Below are 27,197 nucleotides of genomic sequence, written 5' to 3' on the forward strand. Positions count from 1 at the left end.
TGTATATACATGTGTGTGTATATACATGTGTGTGTATATACATATACATGTGTGTGTATATACATATACATGTGTGTGTATATACATATACATGTGTGTGTATATACATATACATGTGTGTGTATATACATATACATGTGTGTGTATATACATATACATGTGTGTGTATATACATATACATGTGTGTGTATATACATATACATGTGTGTGTGTATATACATATACATGTGTGTGTGTGTATATACATATACATGTGTGTGTATATACATATACATGTGTGTGTGTATATACATATACATGTGTGTGTGTGTGTATACATATACATGTGTGTGTGTATATACATATACATGTGTGTGTGTATATACATATACATGTGTGTGTGTATACATATACATGTGTGTGTATATACATATACATGTGTGTGTATATACATATACATGTGTGTGTATATACATATACATGTGTGTGTGTATATACATGTGTGTGTGTATATACATGTGTGTGTGTATATACATGTGTGTGTGTATATACATGTGTGTGTGTATATACATATACATGTGTGTGTGTATATACATATACATGTGTGTGTGTATATACATATACATGTGTGTGTGTATATACATATACATGTGTGTGTGTATATACATATACATGTGTGTGTGTATATACATATACATGTGTGTGTGTATATACATATACATGTGTGTGTGTATATACATATACATGTGTGTGTGTGTATATACATATACATGTGTGTGTGTATATACATATACATGTGTGTGTGTATATACATATACATGTGTGTGTGTATATACATATACATGTGTGTGTATATACATATACATGTGTGTATATATGTGTGTATACACACATATATATACACGCATATATATGTATATGTGTATATACATGTGTGTGTGTATATACATATATGTGTATATACATATGTGTATATACATATATATGTGTGTATATACATATACATGTGTGTGTATATACATATACATGTGTGTGTATATACATATACATGTGTGTGTGTATATACATATACATGTGTGTGTGTATATACATATACATGTGTGTGTATATACATATACATGTGTGTGTATATACATATACATGTGTGTGTATATACATATACATGTGTGTGTATATACATGTGTGTGTATATACATATACATGTGTGTATATATGTGTGTATACACACATATATATACACGCATATATATATGTATATGTGTGTATATACATGTGTGTGTATATACATATATGTGTATATACATATATGTGTATATACATATATATGTGTGTATATACATATACATGTGTGTATATACATATACATGTGTGTATATACATATACATGTGTGTATATACATATACATGTGTGTGTATATACATATACATGTGTGTGTATATACATATACATGTGTGTGTATATACATATACATGTGTGTGTATATACATATACATGTGTGTGTATATACATATACATGTGTGTGTATATACATATACATGTGTGTGTATATACATATACATGTGTGTATATACATATACATGTGTGTGTATATACATATACATGTGTGTGTATATACATATACATGTGTGTGTATATACATATACATGTGTGTGTATATACATATACATGTGTGTGTATATACATATACATGTGTGTGTATATACATATACATGTGTGTGTATATATGTGTGTATACACACATATATATATACATGCATATATATATGTATATGTGTGTATAAACATATATGTGTGTGTATATACATATATGTGTATATACATATATGTGTGTGTATATACATATATGTGTATATACATATATGTGTATATACATATGTGTATATACATATATATGTGTGTATATACATATATATGTGTATATACATATGTATATGTATCCATGTATTTGACAACGATCAATAACAGTAATTTAAGGGGAATAGAAAATAATTTTCAAACGTTACATCCTCAAATGTTTTTAACTTTTGCAAAGAGCGGTGGTTTCCATTTTCTGTCTGTATATATCTATATATATGAATATATATATATATATGTATGAATATATATATGTATGAATATATATATGTATGAATATATATATATATGAATATATATATATATATATATATATATATGAATATATATATATATATATGAATATATGTATATATACATGTATATGTATGTATGTGTGTATGTATGTGTGTATGTATGTGTATGCATGTGTATGTATATATAGATGTGTGTGTGTGTGTGTGTATATATAGATACATGTGTGTATATATAGATACATGTGTGGATATATAGATACATATGTGTGGATATATAGATGCATGTGTATATATGTATGTGTATATAGATGCATGTGTCTATATGTATGTGTATATATAGATACATGTGTCTATATGTATGTGTATATAAAGATACATGTGTCTATATGTATGTGTATATATAGATACATGTGTCTATATGTATGTGTATATATAGATACATGTGTCTATATGTATGTGTATATATAGATGTGTCTATATGTATGTGTATATATAGATGTGTCTATATGTATGTGTATATATAGATGTGTCTATATGTATGTGTATATATAGATACATGTGTCTATATGTATGTGTATATATAGATACATGTGTCTATATGTATGTGTATATATAGATACATGTGTCTATATGTATGTGTATATATGTATGTGTATATATAGATACATGTGTATATATGTATGTGTATATATAGATACGTGTGTATATATGTATGTGTATATATAGATACATGTGTATATATGTGTGAATATATAGATGCGTGTGTGTGTGTATATATAGATGTGTGTGTATATATAGATACATGTGTATATGTGTGTATATATAGATACATGTGTATATATGTGTGTATATATAGATACATGTGTATATATGTGTGTATATATAGATACATGTGTATATATGTGTGTATATATATATAGATACATGTGTATATATAGATACATGTGTATATATGTGTGTATATATAGATACATGTGTATATATGTGTGTGTATATATAGATACATGTGTATGTGTGTGTATATATAGATACATGTGTATATATGTGTGTGTGTATATAGATACATGTGTATATATGTGTGTGTGTATATATAGATACATGTGTATATGTGTGTGTATATATAGATACATGTGTATATATGTGTGTGTATATATAGATACATGTGTATATGTGTGTGTATATATAGATACATGTGTATATGTGTGTGTGTATATAGATACATGTGTATATATGTGTGTGTATATAGATACATGTGTATATATGTGTGTGTATATAGATACATGTGTGTATATGTGTGTATATATAGATACATGTGTGTATATGTGTGTATATATAGATACATGTGTGTATATGTGTGTATATATAGATACATGTGTGTATATGTGTGTATATATAGATACATGTGTGTATATGTGTGTATATATAGATACATGTGTGTATATGTGTGTATATATAGATACATGTGTGTATATGTGTGTATATATAGATACATGTGTGTATATGTGTGTATATATAGATACATGTGTGTATATGTGTATATATAGATACATGTGTGTATATATAGATACATGCGTATATATGTGTGTATATATAGATACATGTGTATATATGTGTGTATATATAGATACATGTGTATATGTGTGTGTGTATATATAGATACATGTGTATATATGTGTGTATGTATATATAGATACATGTGTATATATGTGTGTATGTATATATAGATACATGTGTATATATGTGTGTATGTATATATAGATACATGTATATATATGTGTGTATATATATAGATGTGTGTGTATATATGAGTATGTATATATAGATGTATGTGTATGAGTGTATATATATAGATGTATGTATATGAGTGTATATATATAGATGTATGTATATATGTGTATATATATAGATGTGTATATGAGTGTGTATATATATAGATGTATGTGTATATATGAGTGTATATATAGATGTATGTGTATATATGAGTGTATATATATATATGTATGTGTATATATGAGTGTATATATATATATATGTATGTGTATATATGAGTGTATATATATATATATGTATGTGTATATATGAGTGTGTATATATATAGATTTATGTGTATATATGAGTGTATATATATAGATGTATGTGTATATATGTGTGTATATGTGTATGTGTATATCAGTGGTGGTCGGTGCATTAGCTTCGATGGCGATAGGAAAGAAGGAAGAAAGAGGAGGATGGACATTGTGTACAGTTAAAAAGAATTTTTGGTGAGTATAATATGGCTATATTCCTAAATAATATTTCAAATGTGGGCCCGGTTCTGATATCTGAAAAGCTCCAGTGTTTGTATTTAAGCTCCAGGCTTGGTTGTAATGTCTCAAAAGCTCCAGTATTTGTATTCAATCAATAAATGCTGCTAGGAAGTGGATTTTACCTCATTTTAGTGCATTTTTTTGTCATTTCATGTATGGACGTATCGACGTTCATCGCTGTCTTTTTACTGGGGAAATGATACTCCGGGCCCGGTTCTGATGTCTAAAAAGCGCCAGTATTTGTATTTAATCAATAAATGCTGTTTTCGGCTGGATTTTACCCCATTTTCGGGCAATGTTTGCCCGTACGCCATTGACGTTCATCGCTGTCTTTTCCCGGGAAACTGGCCCCCCTGGCCTGGTTTTAATGTCTGAAAAGCTCTAGTATTTGTATTTAATCATGAAATGCTGCTATGAAGTGGATTTTACCCCAGTTTTGTGCATTGATTTATTGATTATTTTTTATGTGTCGCAGCTCTAGCTGCAGTAGAGGTTTTATAGCCATAAAATAGTTTTTGAGGGTTGGATTGATTCCGATAGCAGAAGGCGCTACCCCTGGAGTCTGCATGTTCTCCATGGGCCTGCGTGGGTTTCCTCTGGGTACTCCACTCTAAATTGTCCCTAGGTGTGGGTGTGAGAGTTTATGGTTGTCCGTCTTCTTGTGCCCTGTGATCGGCTGGCCACCGTTCAGGGTGTCCCCCGCCTGTGGCCCGGAGACAGCTGGGATAGGGTCCAGCACCCCCCGCAACTATAGTGAGGATAAAGCGGTTCAGAAAATGAAATGAGATGAGATGAATTGCACTGGCTAGATATTTTTCCCCGTGTTTTCTTCTGCATTAGATTTGTTAAACTAAACAATATTTCGGCATCAGTTTTTCTATATGTTTTAGATTTCTTTCTTTCTGCATTATTGTCATTTTTATATTGGTGGTACAGTGTTTTATACAGCTGCTTCATATATTTTTACCCAAAACCTGTTTTCACTTAGTTTTCTATCCTTTACTAGGTATATGCATTTTTCTGAACCATCTGTGTGGAGTTTTCATGTTCTGGCCTGTGTGGGTTTCCTCCGGGTATTCCGGTTTCCTCCCACATTCCAAAAACATGCATGGTAGGCTGATTGGACACTAAATTTCCCCCAGGTATGGGTGTGTGTGCATGGTTGTCCCCCGCCTCCGATCCGGGGATTGGCTCCAGCATCCCCCGCGACCCTAATGAGCATAAAGCGGATCAGAAAATGAGATGAGACATATACACTCGTATGTCAAAGCATTACAGTTATATATATATATATATATATATATATATATATATATATATATATATATATATATATATATATATATCTATATCTATATCTATATCTATATCTATATCTATATATATCTATATCTATATCTATATCTATATATATATATCTATATATATATATCTATATCTATATCTATATCTATATATCTATATCTATATCTATATCTATATCTATATATCTATATCTATATCTATATCTATATATATATATATATATATATCTATATATATATATATATATATATATCTATATATATATATATATATCTATATATATATATATATATATCTATATATATATATATATATATATATATATATATATATATATATATATATATATATATATATATATCTATATATATATATCGCTGCATCTTCCTCGCGTAAAAATATATACGAGCACTGGGTGTACAGGTTGCATTTCATTTATGTCTTTTTTTGTGTTAATCAGAGTAGAATTAAGGGAAAAACAATGGGTCCTAAGCAAGCCGGTGCAATGAAGGGTAGTGAGGGAAAAAAGCGTATGATGACAATCGATATTAAGTGCAAAATAATCGAAAAACATGAGTGGTGTATGCGTGAATGAGCTGGCTCGCCAATACGAGAGGAGTATTTCGACAAAATGTACCCTCCTTAACCTCCTAAGACCCAAACTCTTGCAAGGCATGCATTTTTATCTTCTCTTTAATATTTAGGCTAATTGGGACCTGATGAGTGTAAAAACAAAGAATTATCTTTTTACATGATTATGTAGTTTCTGAGAAAAATGATGTCCACATCATAATTGGACACCAGGCCCATGTAGTTCAACATTTAACATGGTAGTTTTGTGACAACCAAAAATGTGATGTCCACACGTGGACGCTAAGTCCTAGGAGGTTAAGCAGAAGGATGGTATAAAGGATATCAAGCCTTCCAAAGGACTAACTATCATTTCCAAGCTGAGCATTGACATTCATAACGAGATGAAGAGCCTTCTTTTAATATGGATAAAAGATAAACAGCCAGAGATGGTGTGACCGAGTCGATAATATGTAAAAAAAGCTAGCGGAATCTACATGGACTTAAAAGCAAAGCAAACATCTGAAAAACCCTTCAAAGCGAATCATGGCTGGTTCAATAATTGAAAAAACACTAACTGGACAAAGGGCGGCCCGGCGGCTGAGTGGTTAACACGTCGGCCTCAGAGTGGGGGACCTGTGTGGTGTTTGTGTGGAGACGTCATGGCGCGATCGGAGGGATTTGGACCCAGTAGCGGGGAAGCAGGAGGGGGCGAGAAGAACTGTGCTCATGACAGTAACTTTAATGACTCAAAAAGCTTTACAAAATAACAACGACTTGTACATCCCAAAACGAAACAAAACTGGAGCATGGAGAAACAGTACCTCTGCAGCGATGTATGCAGTGTCACGCAGGACGATCCGACTACCACTTCTGTGGTGCTTAAATACCCACATCAGTAAGTAATCAAGAATCACTCGCGGCTGCTCTAGCCTAACGGCAAGCCAGGAGGGACAAACGAGCTGCTCCTTACATGTTGTCCCTGGGCCTGCGTGGGTTAGGGTTAGGGTTCTCCAGGTACTCCAGTTTCCTCCCAAATTCCAAAGACATGCATGGTAGGCTGTTGGACACTCTAAATTGCCCCTAGGTATGAGTGTGGGCGTGAATGGTTGTTTGTCTCCTTGTGCCCTTTGATCGGCCTCACTTCTGGCCTGAAGTCAGCTGGGATAGGCTCCAGCACCCCCCATGACCCGAGTGAGGATAAAGCAGTTCAGAAAATGAGATGAGATAACTGGACGAAATGAACACTCAGTTCTGAGGCATGGAAAAGCAAGAAGTTCCGCCTTGAAAGCCACGGTGGAATACATTACACGCTTATTTATTTATATATTTATTCATGTATTTATTTATTAACTTACTTATTACCTATCTATTTATGTCTAAAATGCCTTTCCTATTCCTGCATCCTCACCCTCTTGCTACTGTGACAACGAAATTTCCCGAATACGGGATGAATAAAAAAAAAAAGTTATCCAATTAACATCTTTGCCTTGGTTATTGCACAATTAGTAGGTTTAAATTTAGTGTAATTTAAGATTAAAATTTATTTTTAACTGTGGGTGTCCAGTAATCTAAGTTCATTTAAGTTGAATTTAAAGTTTATGTTATATTCCGACTGCCTCCGTCAAGCCCCCTGTCCTTTCTCTCTCGTCTGCGCTGTCTGTCTATACTGAGTAGTCACATTTTATTATTTAAGATCTTAACCACTAGATAGGTATTTGTTACTTAGTGAGTAGGTGGTGAATTAGAACCAATAAAAAGAAGTTTTTGATGTTTTTTTCAGAGGGTGGGAATGAATTAATTTGAATTTACAGTAGTTCATTTCTATGGGAAAAATTGATTTGACATATGAGTAAATTGACAAACGAGCTCGGTCCCGGAATGCACTAAGCTTGTATCTCAAGGTATTACTGTAGTAATGCAAAAAAATGCAATTTTCAAGTTATCTTCAAATGTAATGATGCAGTAAAAAAACACTTATTTTCAGAAAGGGAAAGGATTTTTTGACAGGAATATTTTATTCAGACGCTTAAAATCCAGGACTAATAACAGAAAGAATATCTTGAAGGTGAGTACTCATTTCAGTGCAAACCAATTGATAAATAAGTAATTCAGGTAGAATTCAATGGTTCAAAATCAAGTACACCTTTGGTATAATTGTAAAACTTAAGCATTTTTAGAGGAAAACTTGAGCCTCAAAGACTGCAAAGTAGAACATGAACATTCAACAAAAAGAACCTGGCTAAAACACATTTATTGCTTTATTCACAAAGAACAACTTGTATATATTGCAGTGGCGGTCCGTGCATTTCCTAGTGACTCCTTCAGCAAAAACTATTTTATGGCTATAAAACCTCTACTGCAGTTACAGCTGCGACACATAAAAAAATATCAATAAACCAATGCACAAAAATTGGGTAAAATCCACTTCCTAGCAGCATTTAATGATTAAATACAAATACTGGAGCTTTTCAGACATTACAACCGGGCCAGGGGGGGGGTGATTTTCCCGGGAAAAGATGAACGTCAATGGCGTACCGGCAAACATTGCCCGAAAATGGGGTAAAATCCAGCCGAAAACAGCATTTATTTATTAAATACAAATACTGGAGCTTTTTAGACATCAGAAGCAGGCCCGCATTATCATTTCCCCGGGAAAAAAAGAGCAATGAGCGACTATACGTCCTTACGCGAAACGGCAAAAATTGCACTAAAATGGTGTAAAATCCACTTCCTAGCAACATTTATTGATTAAATACAAATACTGGAGCTTTTCAGACATTACAACCGGGCCAGGGAGGTGATTTCCCCGGGAAAAGACAGCGATGGACGTCAATGGCGAAACTGCAAAAATTGCACTAAAATGGGATAAAATCCACGTCCTAGCAGCATTTAGTGATTAAATACAAATACTGGAGCTTTTCAGACATTACAACCGGGCCATGGGGGTGATTTTCCCGGGAAAAGACAGCGATGGACGTCCATGGTGAACTGGCAAAAATTGCACTAAAATCCACTTCCTAGCAGCATTTATTGATTAAATACAAACACTGGAGCTTTTCAGATATCAGAACCGGGCCCAGAGGATGACTTTCCCAGGGAATGTCATACAATTGAAATATTATTTAGGAATATAGCCATATTTTACTCACCCAAAATCCTTTTTAAGTGTACACAATATCCATCCTCCTTTCTTTCTTCCTTCTTTTCTTTCGCCATCGAAGCTAATGCTGAAAGCCGAACCTGTCCTGTCGTATTTCTGGCTTAGTCCGTCTTGAAAATGGCTTTAAATCAACACAACAATATATTTGCTTGTGGAGCTCGCTCCAGATACAGTTTGTTAGCTCTGGCTAGTCCACTCTATCACTAGCCAATCATAGTTGGTGAAAGCGATGACGTATCCCTACGCCTGCGAGAAGGCATTGTGGTGTTGCCAACTCGAAATCTGATTGGTTAAAGCAACAGTCTTATCGATGCTTGTTTAATGCAGCAGAGCCTGCAGAACTCATTGTGAAGGCCTTGAGGCAGATTTCTAACCCTGGCAACAAATAATGGCTTAAATATGATTGGTTAAATGCTTCAATATGAAAACACACATCTGGAAGCAGTGCAACCAGGGGGAAAAGCAATGAAAGGAAGCTAACAGACAATTTGGAATTATTTAATAACTATTGATGGACAAAATATAATATATGATTCATATATTTCTTAGGCCAGCAGAGAAGGCCTTGAAGGCCCTGACGGCACACCACTGATATATTGTATCTCAGGTGTGCCTAACTCTGGTCCTCAAGGGCCGCTATCCAGTCTGATTTCCATGTCTCCCTCCACCAACACACCTCAATCAAATGACCAACTCATCAGCAAGCTGTCCAGAAATGTGATTACGATCCTGATTATTTGATTCAGGTGTTTTGGTGGAGGGAGACATGGAAAACACTGGATAGGGGCCCTCGAGGACCAAAGTTGGCCACCCCTTTTCTATGTGATGGTCCTGCACTTGGTAGATGAATCTGCACTGGTTCCATTTACTGTACATATAACATGTTTGTAGTAGGAGTCATTCAAAACAACACACCCTCTTTTATTAAGTTCATTTTGAGGTTTTCATGCAACTCATTGGATTGGGCAAAATCACACCAAAATACCCGACAGGACTGTTCATGTTTTCAATGTAAATAAAAGCAAAATAGAGAGCATTCAGTTCTTCTGTCAATTGGAAAGTCACACACACACACACATACACAATCAATTATTAGCAGCTCAATTATTCAGAAAGAGGATTATTCTAACCCATAGATGTTTTATTTGAAGGTGTTTTTGTAAGATTTCACAAAATCTGCAGTCGAGAATGAATTCTAATAGGTCCAGATTGTTCACTAAGGTAACCATTTCCTGGCTGCACAGTTAAACCAGTTTTAACATTGGACACTGAACTTCAGTAAGAGCTCTTCATACATGAAACAATGAAAATGTTGAAGCTTAAATGACTCATCAAATATACAACCAACGACGCACTTGTGGTACTTCAAGATAACGTGGGGAACAAAAATACATTGTTTAAGTGGTGTTATCTGGTACTTCCATGGTTTGGTTCCTTCAAGCATTTTTGGTCAGAAGAGGGCGTCGTTGTTGATAACTTTTTGCCCAACCTTGAACAACCTAACAAAAGAGAAAACATGGTTAATCCCTATTTACATTTTAGCACAATATTTACAGCCCAAAAACTGAAGTGTTCTTTCACTAACAAACAAATGTAGAAATCGGAAATGTTTTAGTAGTAGTTTTGGTAGTGTCATTGCCACAGTGCCGACGTGACGTTCCTAATGGTGTGTTGGGGACTCGGCTCTCTGACCATCGGTTTCCATATTTTAGCTCACAGAGCCACATATGGCTCCTGAGCCATACGTACCCATCAAAAGAGCCACATATGGCTCCCGAGCCATAGGTTCCCTACCCGTGTTAGAGGAACTAAGCTGTGAGAAGAAAAATATCACCATGTCCACAGCACAGCACATATGAAGCAAGAAAGGAAAACCACAGATTTAAAAAAAGACAAATGTATTAGTTGACGTGTGCATTTAAACACAACATACAAGTGGAAAATATAAGTTTGTCTTACTCTGGTATCGTCTTCTCGCCAAAGCATCTCTTGTTCAGCTTCATTCACCTCTTCAGATGGGTCATATGAGTAGATTGGTAGCAGCTGATGGCGGAGTCTGTCAAGTCTGGGAAGACAGCATTCCACAGAAAGATGTAGTTTTAGATGGGAGGAAAGTTAAAACGAGTTGAGGTTTAATCTAAAACCTGAAATTATATCTTCACCTTTGTTTTTTGCGGATGTACAAGATCTGAAAACACAACCCACAGATATAAATAAGTTGTTACTCAGCATTGTCTTTATTGCCATTACAGTAATATGTCAGACATGATGGTGGTACTTATAGAATTTTGTGCGTGTGTGTTTTACTGCATTTCATTTGGGAACTTACCACTGCTACAGCTATTCCGATGATGGTGATGATGATGAATGGAATCAACACATATCCAACCGCCACATCCCCATTAATGATGGGTGATGGGGTGGTACTATTCATTGCATATAATCGGCCCAAAGGGTAAAAGGGTGGGCTGCTTATGCAGGACCTCTACAGAAAACAGCAATTCCCCTCCCAGGGAGACATGCACTGTGCAGTGGCTTTCTCCTCAAACTGGCCCCTTGCTGATCAGGCCTCATCCTTTTCCTTTTCATCCATGTGACTCCCATATGATATCACTGCTCCTCCTTTACAAGACAAACCCCACAGGGCAGTAAAAGTATACAGTGAATGGTTAAGTCATGTAAACATACATTGTAATTGACATCAGATCATAATGGAGCGAAGATAAATAAGATAGTTGCATGTTGATTGTAAAAGTTAAATACTAAATGTCAGCACCGTTTAGTTGCGTTGAAAAATGAAACGAGATAACCTATTCAAATCGAGTTTTGGAACGGGGTTTTCAAAAGAGTTTTCTCACATTAATGGATGCCACTTCCTTGCCTGACCTGTCCACAACGCAGCGCGGTCTTAGGAGCGCACTTCCGGCTTGCAAAGTATCGCATTTTGTCGCGCGTCCAAACCGGTTAGCTTCACGCTAATGTTGCAGTCGTAGCCCCTGCTGCCTCAGCAGTTGTTTAACCTAATAAAAATTCGAAGACTAGCCATTTACCCAAAGCTACTGTTAGCATCTCATCGGTTGACAGTGAGGCGTCGTCGTTTCGGGGTAATACTAGTTGAATTGCCACTCACCTTCCGTGAATCACGTCGTTTTGTTTGTGTTTCTTCCGCAGCAGCTTATATTGAGTAAGCTAGTTGCTGCATTGACGACAAAAAGAGAGCTTATTTCAAAATAAAGCACCCTGACAGTACAGGTCTGCAGTACATACTCCATTTCTTTTTCTTTTCTTCTTTTTTTTTTTTTTTACCGCGGGCATGTTAACCCTTTGTTGTCATTTGCGATGTATTCATTCATTCATTTTCTGAACCACTTATCCTCACAAGGGTCGCGGGCGTTGCTGGATCTTATCCCAGTTGACTTTGGACACCCTGATTTGGTGGCGAGTCAATCGCAGGGCACAAGGAGATGGACAACCATACATGCTCACACTCATACATTGGGACAATTTAAAGTGTTTAACCAGCCGACCCTCCATTATTTTGTGGTGTGGGAGGAAACCGGAGTACCTAGAAAAAACACGCGAACCCGGGCTGAATATGCAAACTCCACACACTGAGGACATGCACGAAAGTCTCCAAGGACTGTGAGGCCGACGTGCTAACCTCTCATCCACCGGGCCACCTTAAATATATCTCATCTCATCTCCTTTTCTGAACCGCTTTATACTCATTAGGGTCGCGGGGGGTGCTGGAGTCTATCCCAGCTGTCTCCGGGCCAGAGGCATCAGTGGGCAGCCGATTACAGGGCATAAAGAGACGGACAAACATGCACACTCACACCCATACCTAGGGGCAATTTAGAGTGTCCAATCAGCCTACCATGCATGTTTTTGGAATGTGGGAGAAAACCAGAGTACCCGGAGGAAACCCACGAATGAGAACATGCAAACTCCATGCAGTTGGGCGGACCTGGATTTAAACCCAGGATCCCAGAGCTGTGAGGCCCACACGCTAACCACACTAAAATGTGTGCTATTTGTAGTAATGTCACCACTTTTAAAGTACAAACGTTCTCTGAGATCTATCGATGATAATCAATGGGAGTATAGATGCAAAAGAATCTAATGGATTTTTTTTTAAAGCCACACTAGAGGTAGTGTCGGCGCCACAATGATCACGCAACGCTCCTATTGATGCATTCAGGACTGAGCTCTCGCAACAGTGGTTCCCATATTTTACCTCACAGTTTAGCGGAGAGCCGTATGCACCTATCAAAAGAGCCACATATGGCTCCCGAGCCATAGGTTCCCTACCCCTGTTCTACGTACACAGAGATACAGATTCAGATTGTATAAGCTTTCCCAAACAAAATTTCTTTTTGTTGTATGGTTGTTCTATGTCAGGGGTAGGGAACCTATGGCTCGGGAGCCATATGTGGGTCTTTCCATGGGTACATATGGCTCTCCACTAACCTGTGAGGTAAAATATGGAAATCATTGGTGAGAGAGCTGAGTCCCGAATGCACTAACAAGAGCGTCACTGTGCCGTCGACACTACCTGTACCCCTATTTTAATCATAATTGTGTTTGTTATTACTCTTCTGCATGCATGATATAATTGATACTGATTTTGTAAGCCACCACATAACAATGTTGTCAAAAGAAATCCGATACTTTTTGTACGTTAAAAGTGATGAAATGACAAAAAAAAATTACACTTTCATGTATTTTTACTTTTCAATTCCGAGAATGGCTCTCAAGAAATAACATTAGAAAATATTAATTGTTTACGGCTCTCTCAGTCAAAAAGGTTCCCGACCCCTGTTCTATGTTGTTGTTGTATGGACCCGTTTTGTAGCATTTGCGCATCTTGAGGACTGTCCTCTAGGGTGGTACCTTGAGATACAAGCCGTTCCGGGACTGAGCTCGTATGTCGATTTACTCGTATCTCCCATTTCCCATAGAAATGAACTTAATACAAATTAATTCGTTCCCACCCTTTAAAAAAACACAAAAATAGGGTATTACAATAGAAAAATATATTTTTTTTTGGTTGTAATTGGATTGGATAACTTTTCATCCCGTATTCGGGAAATTTTGTTGACACAGTAGCAAGAGGGTGAGGATGCAGATATAGGAAAGGCATTTTAGACATAAATAGATAGGTAATAAGTAAGTTAATAAATAAATACATGAAAAAATATATAAATAAATAAGCGTGTTGCTGAAATACATAAACACATCTTGCCTTTATTGCACATATTATTATACATTTGCTTGTAATGAAGAAATGCTTTGCTTTACTATTAAACTAACTTTGCTCAACATTATTAGTTTCAAATTATTGTATGTTTGCTTGCAATGAAGAAATGCTTTGCTTTACTATTAAACTTACTTTGCACATCATTATTAGTTTCATATTATTTTATACACATACATACACATATATACATACATACACATTCATACATACACAGATGTACATGTATATACGGTAGGTCTTAACACTCAGCCATTTGTTTTGTTAAAGAGCCTGACAGCTGATGGGAGGAAGGATCTGCGGAAGCGCTCCTTCCTGCAATGACAATGAGGGTGCAGGAGTCTATTGCTGAAAAAGCTTCGGAGGGACTCCACAGACTCATGCAGGGGGTGGGAGGTGCAGTCCATGATGGACATCATCCTGGTCAGCATCCTCCGCTCTCCCGCTTCCTCCACAGAGGCCAAAGGACAGCCCAGAACAGAGCTGGCCCTCCTGACCAGCTTATTCAGCTTGTTCCTGTCCCTCTCCGTGCTCCTGTATCCCCAACAGACCACTGCATAAAACACTGTAGATGCCACCACAGTGTCGTAAAAAGTCCTCGTCATTGTCCTGCACACTCCAAAGGACTGTAGTCTCCTCACTAGGTAGCGCGTGACCGGACGATTCGCCGAAAGACGTTTGGCCGACGGACGTTTGGCCGACGGACAGGTCGCCGAACGGACATTTCGCCGAAACGGGATTTGCGTGGTCGCCCCGCCCCCGGATCGTGTGTGTACATGTTTTTCAACCTTGGCCCCCGCGCCATATACGGCCCGTTACAGATAACATTCATTTAGGAATAACAAGGGCATGTACTGCCCCCCACTGGACATATTTCTAAATACAAGTACGTACTACAATGTGCTGCCAATTTTTTATATTTTTTATTTTATCCTTGCGTTTAAAGTAGTAGCCATTTGGACACGCAATGTAATTTATCAAAGCTGGGGATTGATTTATGACACTGAGAAAAAACAACACTAGAAGACTTATGTGAAATTCTAAGTGCCTTGGACAGACAAGAGGGCTTAGAAAACAATACCTGAAAATGCCATGGAACACACTTTTACTTCTAGTTTAATTTTAAATAATTTCCCATTATTTTAGGAAATATATATTCAAAATGATTTGCTGAGAACCTTAATTCAAAGATTAATCTCAACGTTTTCTATGCTGACGTAAGTTTTCTGGAGTAGGATTTCTGGATTTACAATTTCATTACAGTAGTACTTACTGTTACTACTACTTTATTTTCTCTATTTCTTCTGTCACGTACTGTTCTGCGTGATCTCCAAAACGTCTTTCGGCGAATTGTCCGAGTACCGGCGGCTCTGGCCATCACCAACAGCGGTGTCGTCCGAGAACTTCTGGAGGTGGCAGGTGTCTGTATTATGTTTGAAGTCTGATGTGTAGAGGGAGATGAGGAGTAGGGAGAGCACTGTGCCTTGTGGGTCCCCCGTGCTGCAAGCTACCACATCAGACGTACAGTCCTGAAGTCTCACATATTGTCGTCTGTCAGTGAGGAAGTCGATGATCCATGTGGCTAGGTGGTTCCTTACTCCAGCCTCTTCCAGTTTCCCTCTCAGTAGGACCGGCTGAATGGTGTTGAACGCACTGGAGAGGTCAAAAAACATCATTCTCACCGTGCTTCCCGTGTTCTCCAGGTGTGAAAGAGACTTGTGCATCAGGTAGGTGGTAGCATCTTCCACACCAATGCCTGGACGATAGGCAAACTGCAGAGGGTCCAACTCTGCATTCATCAGGGGGCTGAGATGATTGAGGATGATTCTCTCCAATGTCTTCACTCTTGATCAGGTGAGAGGTTAATGCTACCGGCCTGAAGTGGTTTGGCTCCCTGGGGTTCGCAGTCTTTGGAACTGGGACCACACAGAAAGTTTTTGCAGACTGAGGCTGAGGTTGAAAATATGCAGAATCACTTTGCCAAGCTGATCCGAACAGTCTCTCAGTAGTCTGGAGCTAAGGCCGTCTGGATCGGTAGCCTTCCTTGCCTCGATCTTCTTTAGCTGTTTTATCACCGGATCGACAGTAATGCAGAGACCGGTGGAAGAGGGGGAGGAAGAGGAGGAGGAAAAAGAGGGGATAGTTGCTTCTGGTCTGGGGGGTCAGGGGAGTGGGGGCAGGACTGAATCTGTTAAAGAACTGATTCAGTTCATTGGCCCACTCCCTGTCTCTGGACTCCGGGTCTCTCTCACTGTTGCCTCGACATTTCGTCGCCGGACAGTTCGTCGACGGACAATTCGTCGCCGGCCAGTTCGTTGCCAGACAGTTCGCCTAACCTTAACCACTAACCTTAACCACTATTAAAGAAGACAAAGGAAATTTACATATTCTTTATTAAAGAAAATAAAACAGCAAAAACTTGCTCGACAACACAAACACATTAACATTTGGGCGTGTGCATACTAAATGGGCTCGTCTCTAAACACACTACGCACAAAACGGTTCCTCGAGGGGCACTGAGTTACTCCACTAAATTACTATTAACTGTTTGGTTTTTAATCGCGAATTGATGTGGCTACGATTCTGACTGGATGCTGATATTTATTATGAAGTATGCCAAAAATACTGCATCTCTGACTTTGATATAGACGCACACGTTTGATTTTAAATCAAGCACTCTATTGTCCTTTCAAAGAACAAATTCTATTGACTCTATTAATAGGAGCAAATGGGCCTGTTCTTAAAATGGCCGACAAGCGACGACGTCTAGCTCCGTTGCCTCACAACGCGCATCGGAAATCTACTCTGTATACATGATACCTATGGGAATACCAAGCGAAAAAAAGAAGACGACGAAGAATATGTGAATTTCCTTTGTCTTCTATTTAATAAAATATTTGTTTAATTGCCTTTTATTTTAAAAATGGAGCGCTCAACGTAGGAACTTTTTTAACGTAGGAACTGATTCGTGCGTAGTGTGTTTAGAGACGAGCCTATTTAGTACGCACACACCCAAATGTTAATGTGTTTATGTTGTCGAGCGAGTTTTTGCTGTTTTATTTTCTTTAATAAAGAATATGTGAATTTCCTTTGTCTTCTTTTTAATAAAATTTTTAATAAAATAATTTTATTTATTGCCTTTTATTTTTTAAATGGAGCGCTCAACGTAGGAACCGTTTCGTGCGTAGTGGGTTTAGAGACGAGCCCATTTAGTACGCACACGCCCAAATGTTAGTGTTTGTGTTACCGAGCGAGTTTTTGCTGTTTTATTTTATTTAATAAAGAATATGTGAATTTCCTTTGTCTTCTTTAATAGTGGTTAAGGTTAGGCGAACTGTCTGGCGACGAATTGTCCGGCGACGAATTGTCCGGCGACGAATTGTCCGGCGACGAAGTGTCCGGCGACGAAGTGTCCGGCGACGAATTGTCCGGCGACGAAGCGTCCGTTCGACGAACCGTCCGGGGACGAAGCGTCCGGCGACAAAGTGTCCGTCGACGAAATGTCCGGTCACAGTTGCCTCCATGGCTCGAAATGGTCCTCAAGCTCCTCCAGACCTCTTTGGTGTTGCCTCTCTGGAGTTGGTTCTCTAGCTTCCTCCTGTAGATGGTCTTTCCCTTCCTCATCTCTCTCTTCAGCTCCTCCTGGACCATTTTCAGACTCTTTCTCCCCAGACCTAAAAGCCCTCTTCTTCTTGTACAGGAGGGCCCTTAGATCCCTGGTGACCCACGGCTTATTGTTGGAGAAACAACAGACCTTCTTGGAGGGCACCATGTTCTCAACACAGAAGTTAATATAATCTGTGATGCAGTGGGTCAAGCTGTCAATGTCTTTCCCATGTGAATTGCACGGCACCTCCCAGTCAGTGGTCTCAAAACAGTCCCTCAGTACCATGTTGGTCTCCTCGGTCCATCTTTGTATGATCCTCGTGGTAGGTTTTATTTTCCTCACCATAGGGATGTAGGTGGGGATCAGATGGACCAGGTTGTGGTCTGAGCGGCCCAGTGGGGGCAGGGGGACTGAGCTGTATGCCTCCTTTGTGTTGGCATACAGCAGGTTCAGAGTTTTTTTAATTCCCTGGTGTGGCACTTCACATACTGAGTGAAGGTGGGGAGAGTAGAAGGCAAGGAAGCATGGTTAAAATCACCAGAGATAAGGAGAGACTGGGGGTGTGACGTCTACAGCCACAGTGGCATGAAGCAGCTCGCGAGCGACTGCCGCATCAGCGGAAGGAGGTATATACGCAGTTATTACGATAACGTGCAAGAACTCCCGGGGGATGTAAAACGGCCTGATGCTAACAGCTACTAGCTCGATTCATCATCTACTAACAGAGTAAGAAATAACTACCGGTTATGATGTTTAATAATAAAATGAGGCATTATTTTATACAACGGGGAGTTCGTGGCTGGGGGAGAGAGAGAGAGCGAGAACGAGGGAGTCACTTGACGGATGCGCTCGTAACGCAACAAACTTTAAATATAACTTAAATGAACTTAGATTCCTATACACACACTTAAAAAAGTTTTAATCTTACATTACACTAAATTTAAAACCTTCTTGTGCAATAACCAAGGCAAAGAGGTTAATGTATTCCACAGCGGCTTTCGGCGAACTTCCTGCTTCTCCATACTTATTGGCGAGCCAGCTCAGTCACCCGCACACTACACATGTTTTTCGATTATTTCGTGCGTAATATTGATTGTCATCATATGCCTTTTCTTCTCACTAGCCTTCATTGCACCGGCTTGCTTTGGATTCATTGTGTTTCCCTTAATTCTGCACTGACTAATGTAAAAAAAACATGAGCCCGGTGCTCGTAGAGATCTTTGCACAAGGGAGATGGGGCGAAAGAGACAGTGTGGTGAAATCATAAGCCTGGCCAACTGGCTGTCTCAAATGCTCGTATCTCAAAATTTGTCTCGTATCTCAAGGTAAATATTTGCTCTGGATTTTACTCGTATCTCAAATTCCTCGTATGTCGGGGCACTCGTATGTCAAGGTATTACTGTATACCAGTGGTGGGCCGTCAGGGAGGGCCTTCCAGGCCTTCTCTGCTGGCCTAAGAAATATCTGAATCATATTATATTTTGTCCATCAATACTTATTATTCCAAATGGCCTGTTAGCTTCCTTTCATTGCTTTTCCCCCTGGTTGCACTGCTTCCAAATGTGTGTTTTCATATTGAAGCATTTAACCAATCACATTTCAGCCATTATTTGTTGCCAGATCAGATCTGCCTCAAAGCCTGCACAATCAGTTCTTGCGGGCTCTGCTGCATTAAACTAGACTGTTGCTTTTAACCAATCAGATTTCGAGTTGGCAACCCCACAATGATTTTTCATAGGCGTTAGCATTTTGCTGGCTGGGACATGTCATTGCTTTCACAAACTATGATTGGCTAGTAGGCGGGCCAAAGCAGTACCCGAGGCAGCCAAGATCGCAAACTCCACCCACAATGGCCGACAGAAGCAAAAACAAATGGATTCTGTTTGCTCACAAAGCTATTTTCCAGACGTTTCCAGACGGACTTTTCCAGAAAAAAATGGACATCATTAAGAAAAGGCGGTCAACTCCAAAGCTAGCAAGCCTGTTACAGCCGGGAAAATGGTGTGTGGGGCACTTTCAGCGCGCTAACTTAGCTCCACAAGCTAATAGTATATTGTTGTGTTGATTTAAACGGACTATGCCGGAAATATGACAGGACAGGCTCGACTTTCATCATTAGCTTCGATGGCGATAGGAAAGAAGGAAGAAAGAAAGGAGGATGGATATTGTGTAAAAAGGATTTTTGGTGAGTAAAATATGGCTATATTCCTAAATAATATTTCAATTGTGGTCCAAGTTCTGATATCTGAAAAGCTCCAGTGTTTGTATTTAATCACAAAATGCTGCTAGGAAGTGGATTTTACCCCAGTTTAATTTTTGGCGTTTCAACATTGACGTCCATCGCTGTCTTTTCCCGGGAAAAATCACCCCCCTGGCCTGGTCGTAATGTCTCAAAAGCTCCAGTATTGGTATTCAATCAATAAATGATGCTAGGAAGTGGATTTTACCTAGTTTTAGTGCATTTTTTGTCATTTCACGTATGGACGTATCGACGTTCATCGCTGTCTTTTTACCGGGGAAATGATACTCCGGGCCCGGTTCTGATGTCTAAAAAGCTCCAGTATTTGTATTTAATCAATAAATGCTGTTTTCGGCTGGATTTTACCCCATTTTCGGGCAATGTTTGCCCATACGTCCATGACGTTCATCGCTGTCTTTTCCCGGGAAAATCACCCCCTGGCCTGGTTTTAATGTCTGAAAAGCTCCAGTATTTGTATTTAATCATGAAATGCTGCTAGGAAGTGGATTTTACCCAATTTTTGTGCATTAATTTATTGATTATTTTTTATGTGTCGCAGCTGTAGCTGCAGTAGAGGTTTTATAGCCATAAAATAGTTTTTGAGGGTTGGATTGATACGTTGAAGGCGCTACCAGAAAATGCACCGCCCGCCACTGCTGTATACTGAGAACACTCTTCAAATGAATCCATAGGCTCCACACCCACACAACTCCTTGCAGTAAGTGGCAAGTGGGCGTGTTTGGCAAGCCCGGACGTGACGCCCCTCCTTCCATCTACTCAGCAATTGGTTTGAAAGTGGAAGTCGCATGTGGGGCTCTCCCCATGTTAAAACTCCCACTTTGGGGAGACCAATCCATCACGTTCATATGAACCAATTCCTCTGTTTATCTCACAGGGTCGGGTTCAACTTGGTGACATCTCACTTGAAAGAATGATCCTAACTGAACATTGAATGAATAACTAAAACATTTTTTGTGCACCATCCCCATTCTTGCAGCCAGTTTGTGGAAAAAAAGACATTGAAAAATTGAAAAAAGAATTGAAATTGAAAAAAAGACTACGGGGCCATCCTCCCACGTCGCGCCTTTGGTGTGGAGCTCCCTCTTACTGCGTGCATCGTGATCAGGCTGCAGAGTCTTGCGGAGGACGCAGGGTCACCTTCTGTCAGCGCAAGGGGAAATAGTGAATCATTTGCAGACGAGGCGACGTCCATTCGGTACACATCGGCAAGCAAGCGGCGTGTATCTGGTAAGCAAGTACGCCACTAACATAACAGCATCATAATACGGAATCTCATCGGATCATTTTCCCCGGTTGCCCCCCCCCCCCCCCCCCTTCACCACGGCTAAAATGCATTTTCACGGGCAATGCGCTAGCGTCTATAAATTATGCATGCGTTGTTATAAACTGTGTTGTTTTCAAGAGGAACGTCATGTCGGGGTTTCGTTACCCGGCAGTAAAATCAAATGTATGAAATATAGTAAATGATTTGTATCTCGTTTTCTTTGTGTATTGGTGTTTTTCTCTGGATTAAACTGCAATGGTGAGTCAATGGGTTTTATTTTAAATTTTATTTTTATCCTTCTGCATTTACAGAATTGGTTGTGTCCTCAAGGGCTGTTGCAATGTTATTGTAGTAGATGGAGATGGTGGCCATGTCTGGGAAGGAGGATGGACATTTGTACTCAATTTCTTTCCCTATTCTTGCACAAACTCGGGGATTTCAAGTTGAATTCAATTACCAGCACATCAGTAGATGTGAAATTGTCGCCTTTAAACCCTATATTTTATATTTGCTGTTGGATATTTGTGCGTATCTGATAGGAATTATAAACGAGAGCGGTCCTCTGTGCTGTTATGTAATTGGTTGTCACAGCTCAGTAGGAGCCTTCTCTCGTGTCATTGTTTTTCATTTTTGCCTTTCTAGCCAACGAGCAGCAGTAAGAGGCACATTCGTTTTTTGGAGGGCTTGCATGTGGTCTTTCAAATTGTATAAAATACAGCCTTGACGTAAAATGCTTGCAGTTTCAATGTGGTCACATTAGAGCTTTTGTTGCATGGTGAGATATACTGTAAGGAACTGTTCGAACTAAATGGTGCAGCTAAAAAAATAATACCAGCCAAGCCCCTCGGAAGACGCATAGCAGGCAGCCTCAGGGGCGTTCGTGTGTTTGTTTTCCGTCGAGACCAGTCATTTTCCAAAGGGTATCGCAGAAGCAAACGAACAAGCCGCTTATTCTGGAACTATCCGCGGTCCTGAATATTCTGTTTGGTTGGTTGGGTGGCTGTCTGCCAAGAACCAAGGTGCTCCCAAGAGAGAGATGATGATCATACTATTACAGAAGATTTATTGCAGGGAAGAAATGATTAACTCTTAGGCTGCCGATGATGGTAATAGACGAACCAGATCTGATCTAAAAATGAACTATATAGTCTTTACACTGACCACACAGTAACTTTGTTATTTATCCACTTAACAGTGAAACTAAATTTAAAAAAACAGCTCTACATCCTTCTTTAATATTATTTTGTAAATTAACAGCTTTATCAGTCAATATTTACAAAGGACAAATATACCCACTAGGCACCCTGGTTAGCGCATTGGCCTCACAGTTCTGGGGTCGATGCTTCGATCCTACGTGGGTTCTCACTGTGTGGATTTTGCATGTTCTTGTTTGGGGTTTTCTCTGGGTATTCTAGTGTCTTCCTTCCACATCCACAAAACATGCGTAGGCTGGTTGAACACTCTAAATTGGTTTGTACGCTTTTCGCCTATTGTGTCCCTCATGGTTTACCTTCCCTCGTGTGACCAGTTGTGTACTTTGTAATCAACCTCTGTCTGTCTATTTAAACACTGTGTTTGTCAGTCTTTGTGGGATCGTCTGCCTTGTCTGCTTCACGCTATGTTGGCATGTCATGTTTCAAGTTCCTTGTTCCCCCATGTCTTCTGTGCCAGGTTTGGTTTTGTTATTTATTTCTAAGTCATTTTTATTTTCTTGATTTACCCTCCACCATCTCCTTGTGCCCTGCGATTGGCTGGCCACCAATTCAGTGTGTCTACTGCCTTCTGCCTGTAGTTGGCTGGGATAGGCTCCAACACACCCTGGGACACTTGGGACAATAAGCGGTTCAGAAAATGAATGAAATATGTATACAGCCTAATTCCAAAAAAACAAAATGTCCTTAAATTGTAACTATAAATATCTCCATCAATTTCAAAGATGGGAAATGTCCCCAAATTTCAAAGATGGTAAATGTCCCCAAATGAACAGGAACTAACCAGGTATGAACAGGAAGTGACCTGAAAATGAGCAAGAATTATGTGTGTGCCATGGACATAGTGTGAAAATGTGTTTTTATATTTTTATTATCCACCCCAAGCACCTGCAAAGAGCTGCTGAGTGCAAGCCTGTTACAGGTAGGGATAGCAGTGTCTGACAGGGTGTGAAAAAGAGGTGACGCAAGAAAAACAGAGTGCGCACATGGGAAAAGACACTGCCTTTGATGGAGACAGTGGAGGGAAGATCAAATTTGAGTTTGCATCAGGTCTGCATTTGTATTAAAATCTAAGCAAAATAAACTAAAATGGTGATTCGTGTTTGACATTTTTTGCTTGTGTTTCGGCTTTTTGTTGTTGATGATGACGACAGCGCCTATGTCCGATTATAATTATAGAATGAAAATCTTGTGGAAATGGTTAAGAATCTTTACATGGCTAGTAGCTGCAGAACTAAGTGACTTTGGATTCTAGTGTTAGGTTCATCCAATTGTAGGTTTATCCTTAGGTTTTTCCAATTCAGCTTTCAATAAAAAAGGCATCTGTAGTCACATCTCACCATTTAATTCTTGCAAGAAGAGAATACATCCGGACCGCTCGGCCGACCAAGATTATTCTAAAGAGCGGCATTATGTCCTGCCCATTTAAGGCTTCAAATCAAAACAATTACAAGGTTGTCGATTCCATTTGCGTAAGCAAGAAACAAAACAATTCCATAATCAAGCAAACCCAAGCGTCAACCTAGCGTCACAAATTAAAACAATATGCGAGTAATCGATCCAATTGCGTAAGCAAGAAACAAAACAATTCCATATCAAGCATCACAAAGGAAAAACAATATGCTTGATAGCCATCCGCTGACCCAACAACAATTTAAGCGTCCTTCACCGATCTTCATTGTGAACTCGCATCTGGGGAAAAGGTTGAGGTGTATCTTCCAGTACTCAGTCCTCGGAGCAAGGACTCGGTGTATTGTTTTATGTCTTTGCGAACTTGTATCTCTCGCTGGACCCAGCTGTCCTGGAGAGCGACCTTGGCGTAAGCGTTTGTCTTCGTTGAAAGCGATCAACACATATAACTATATTGTTTAATATAGTTACACATTTAGGATGAGCATTACTATTCCTAATAAGCAAATATATTATAAGGCTCTATATTCATTGCAAACACATTTATAATAATGATTACCCCAACATTCCCCCCTATATTATAAATTTGCACATGATCCCCTTAATAAAACTTCCTTTCAGCTTTATTCCATTAATTCTTCGTTGAAAGCGATCAACACATATAACTATATTGTTTAATATAGTTACACATTTAGGATGAGCATTACTATTCCTAATAAGCAAATATATTATAAGGCTCTATATTCATTGCAAACACATTTATAATAATGATTACCCCAACACTAGTCTATCATGCTTTGTGCCATAATTAGCTAGCTGTGCCTTACTGATGTTGCTTATACCTCAGGATAAGTAAGGTTGATTAGAGTTCTTTCTGAATTTACAATCTCCAATTGTCTGGCCTTTGGTCACCAAGGTACATGAATATCCTGATCATACATGCATTGTAGAAATGCAGAAGATATTATGACAAACTCATTAAAAAGTCATCATCATCATTATACAGTGTGATAGGTTCACCAATAGGCATTCCCCAAATGCACGCACAAATTAAGAGGAAAAGACATTCTTCTGGATTTTTTTTCACTTGCAAGGAGAACGAACCGTTGAGGCAAGTTCCAACTTCGTTCTGACCTTACACATTTTTGTTGTTGTTTATTAAATTCAATGGCCCTGATCACAATGTACGTCTAAACTCTCAGGAGAGAAGTGGAAATGGAAGTGATACGTCAATAGTCAAAACAAATGAAGCCCTGGAAGTCTTGTGGAGTCTGTAGTGGACGCAGGTGCAGTTCAAGGCGTTTTGGATTTCCTTTGTTTTGTCCACTCAAGGCAGCCCAAGGCGTTTTGGCTTTGTTTAGTCTAACTAAGGTTCTCAGGAGACAAGCATTTATTTCGTTGCAAGCAAACATAAAATAATATGAAACTAATAATGATGTGCAAAGTAAGTTTAATAGTAAAGCAAAGCATTTCTTCATTGCAAGCAAACATACAATAATTTGAAACTAATAATGATGAGCAAAGTTAGTTTAATAGTAAAGCAAAGCATTTCTTCATTACAAGCAAATGTATTATAATAATATGTGCAATAAAGGCAAGATGTGTTTATGTATTTCAGCAACACGCTTATTTATTTATATATTTATTCATGTATTTATTTATTAACTTACTCATTACCTATCTATTTATGTCTAAAATGCCTTTCCTATTTCTGCATCCTCACCCTCTTGCTATGGTGACAATGACATTTCCCAAATACGGGATGAATAAAGTTATCCAATCCAATCCAATAGCTGCACATAATATGATTTTACTACTTTTCAGAATTTGTCTGGCTGACAATTAAAACATATCACTTGTTCTAAATTTTTTATTGATAGCTCATTAATACGTTATTGTTGACTAAAAAGCGAGAACATATGACATTGTATGTACCATTTATTAGATTAGATTGAATAGTTGAAAAGTTTTGTTGTGATGCTTTGAAGAAACAGTGTCCAATACACAAGCGTAAAGAATACCATTTTTAGAATTATAACATGAGTGAGTTCAATAATTTAATGACTCAACTTTGAAAAAGCATATGTCAAAATTTTCAAAGAAAAAGAAGATACCATTTACCCTTTGCAGAAGTTAATATTAATTGAATTGAAGTGAATGCTTTTATTGTCATTTTACAAGTATAATGATGTTTTATTACCACATGCCCACATACTGTAAGATATATATCTTTTAAAATCTTTAACAAAATTTAAGCCCCACAGAGGTTAACATGGTTTATAATCAAAATATAGTTAAGAGTTTTCAATGAAACCAGAGAATACAATCCCTCCCTCAATTGACCCTCACCAGTTTGCTTATAGAGCAAACAGGTCCACTGAGGATGCTATCGCCATTGCTCTTCATACAGCACTGAGCCACCTGGAACACCATGGGAACTACGTGAGGATGCTCTTCATTGACTATAGCTCAGCCTTCAACACCATAAAACCGGACATTCTGACTGACAAACTCTCCCACCTTGGACTATCCTCTTCAATCTGCTGCTGTATAAAGAACTTCTTGACCAACCGACCACAGACTGTTAGACTTGGTCCCCACCTCTCTTCCTCCATTACACTGAGCACTGGCTCCCCTCAAGGCTGTGTACTGAGTCCTCTTCTGTACTCCCTGTACACATACGACTGTACAACCACCCACCAGTCTAACGCCATCATCAAATTCGCTGACGACACCACTGTGGTCGGACTCATCTCAGGAGGGGATGAGTCGGC

General features: G+C 38.5%; 2 protein-coding genes across 4 annotated transcripts in view; one reads left to right on the forward strand and one right to left on the reverse strand.

Annotated features, from left to right (window-relative positions):
• Positions 1 to 9,896: 9,896 nt before the first annotated feature.
• Positions 9,897 to 12,710, reverse strand: smim29 (small integral membrane protein 29). The gene is made up of 5 exons (XM_077613145.1): positions 12,545 to 12,710; positions 11,744 to 12,036; positions 11,577 to 11,602; positions 11,374 to 11,479; positions 9,897 to 10,913 (listed from the first exon to the last, which is right to left on the reverse strand). Exons 2-5 carry the CDS (start codon positions 11,846 to 11,848, stop codon positions 10,851 to 10,853), a joined length of 300 nt encoding a protein of 99 aa, XP_077469271.1. The 5' UTR covers positions 11,849 to 12,036; positions 12,545 to 12,710; the 3' UTR covers positions 9,897 to 10,850.
• An 8,652-nt stretch (positions 12,711 to 21,362) lies between these two features.
• The window catches only part of pacsin1a (protein kinase C and casein kinase substrate in neurons 1a), a 55,101-nt gene continuing 49,266 nt past the window's right edge, over positions 21,363 to 27,197 (forward strand). For 2 of the 3 annotated variants that reach the window (XM_077601846.1, XM_077601915.1), the window contains exon 1: positions 21,363 to 21,765. Coding sequence is in view for 1 of the 3 variants with exons in the window: in XM_077601710.1 (XP_077457836.1) it covers positions 22,002 to 22,060 (59 nt within the window). In the remaining 2 variants the exon portion in view is untranslated. Of the gene's footprint in view, positions 21,766 to 21,900; positions 22,061 to 27,197 lie in introns of those variants that run through there. The other variant, XM_077601710.1, reaches the window with a different exon arrangement.

The sequence above is a fragment of the Stigmatopora argus genome, chromosome 1 (genome assembly GCF_051989625.1).
Source record: "Stigmatopora argus isolate UIUO_Sarg chromosome 1, RoL_Sarg_1.0, whole genome shotgun sequence".
Taxonomy (NCBI): domain Eukaryota; kingdom Metazoa; phylum Chordata; class Actinopteri; order Syngnathiformes; family Syngnathidae; genus Stigmatopora; species Stigmatopora argus.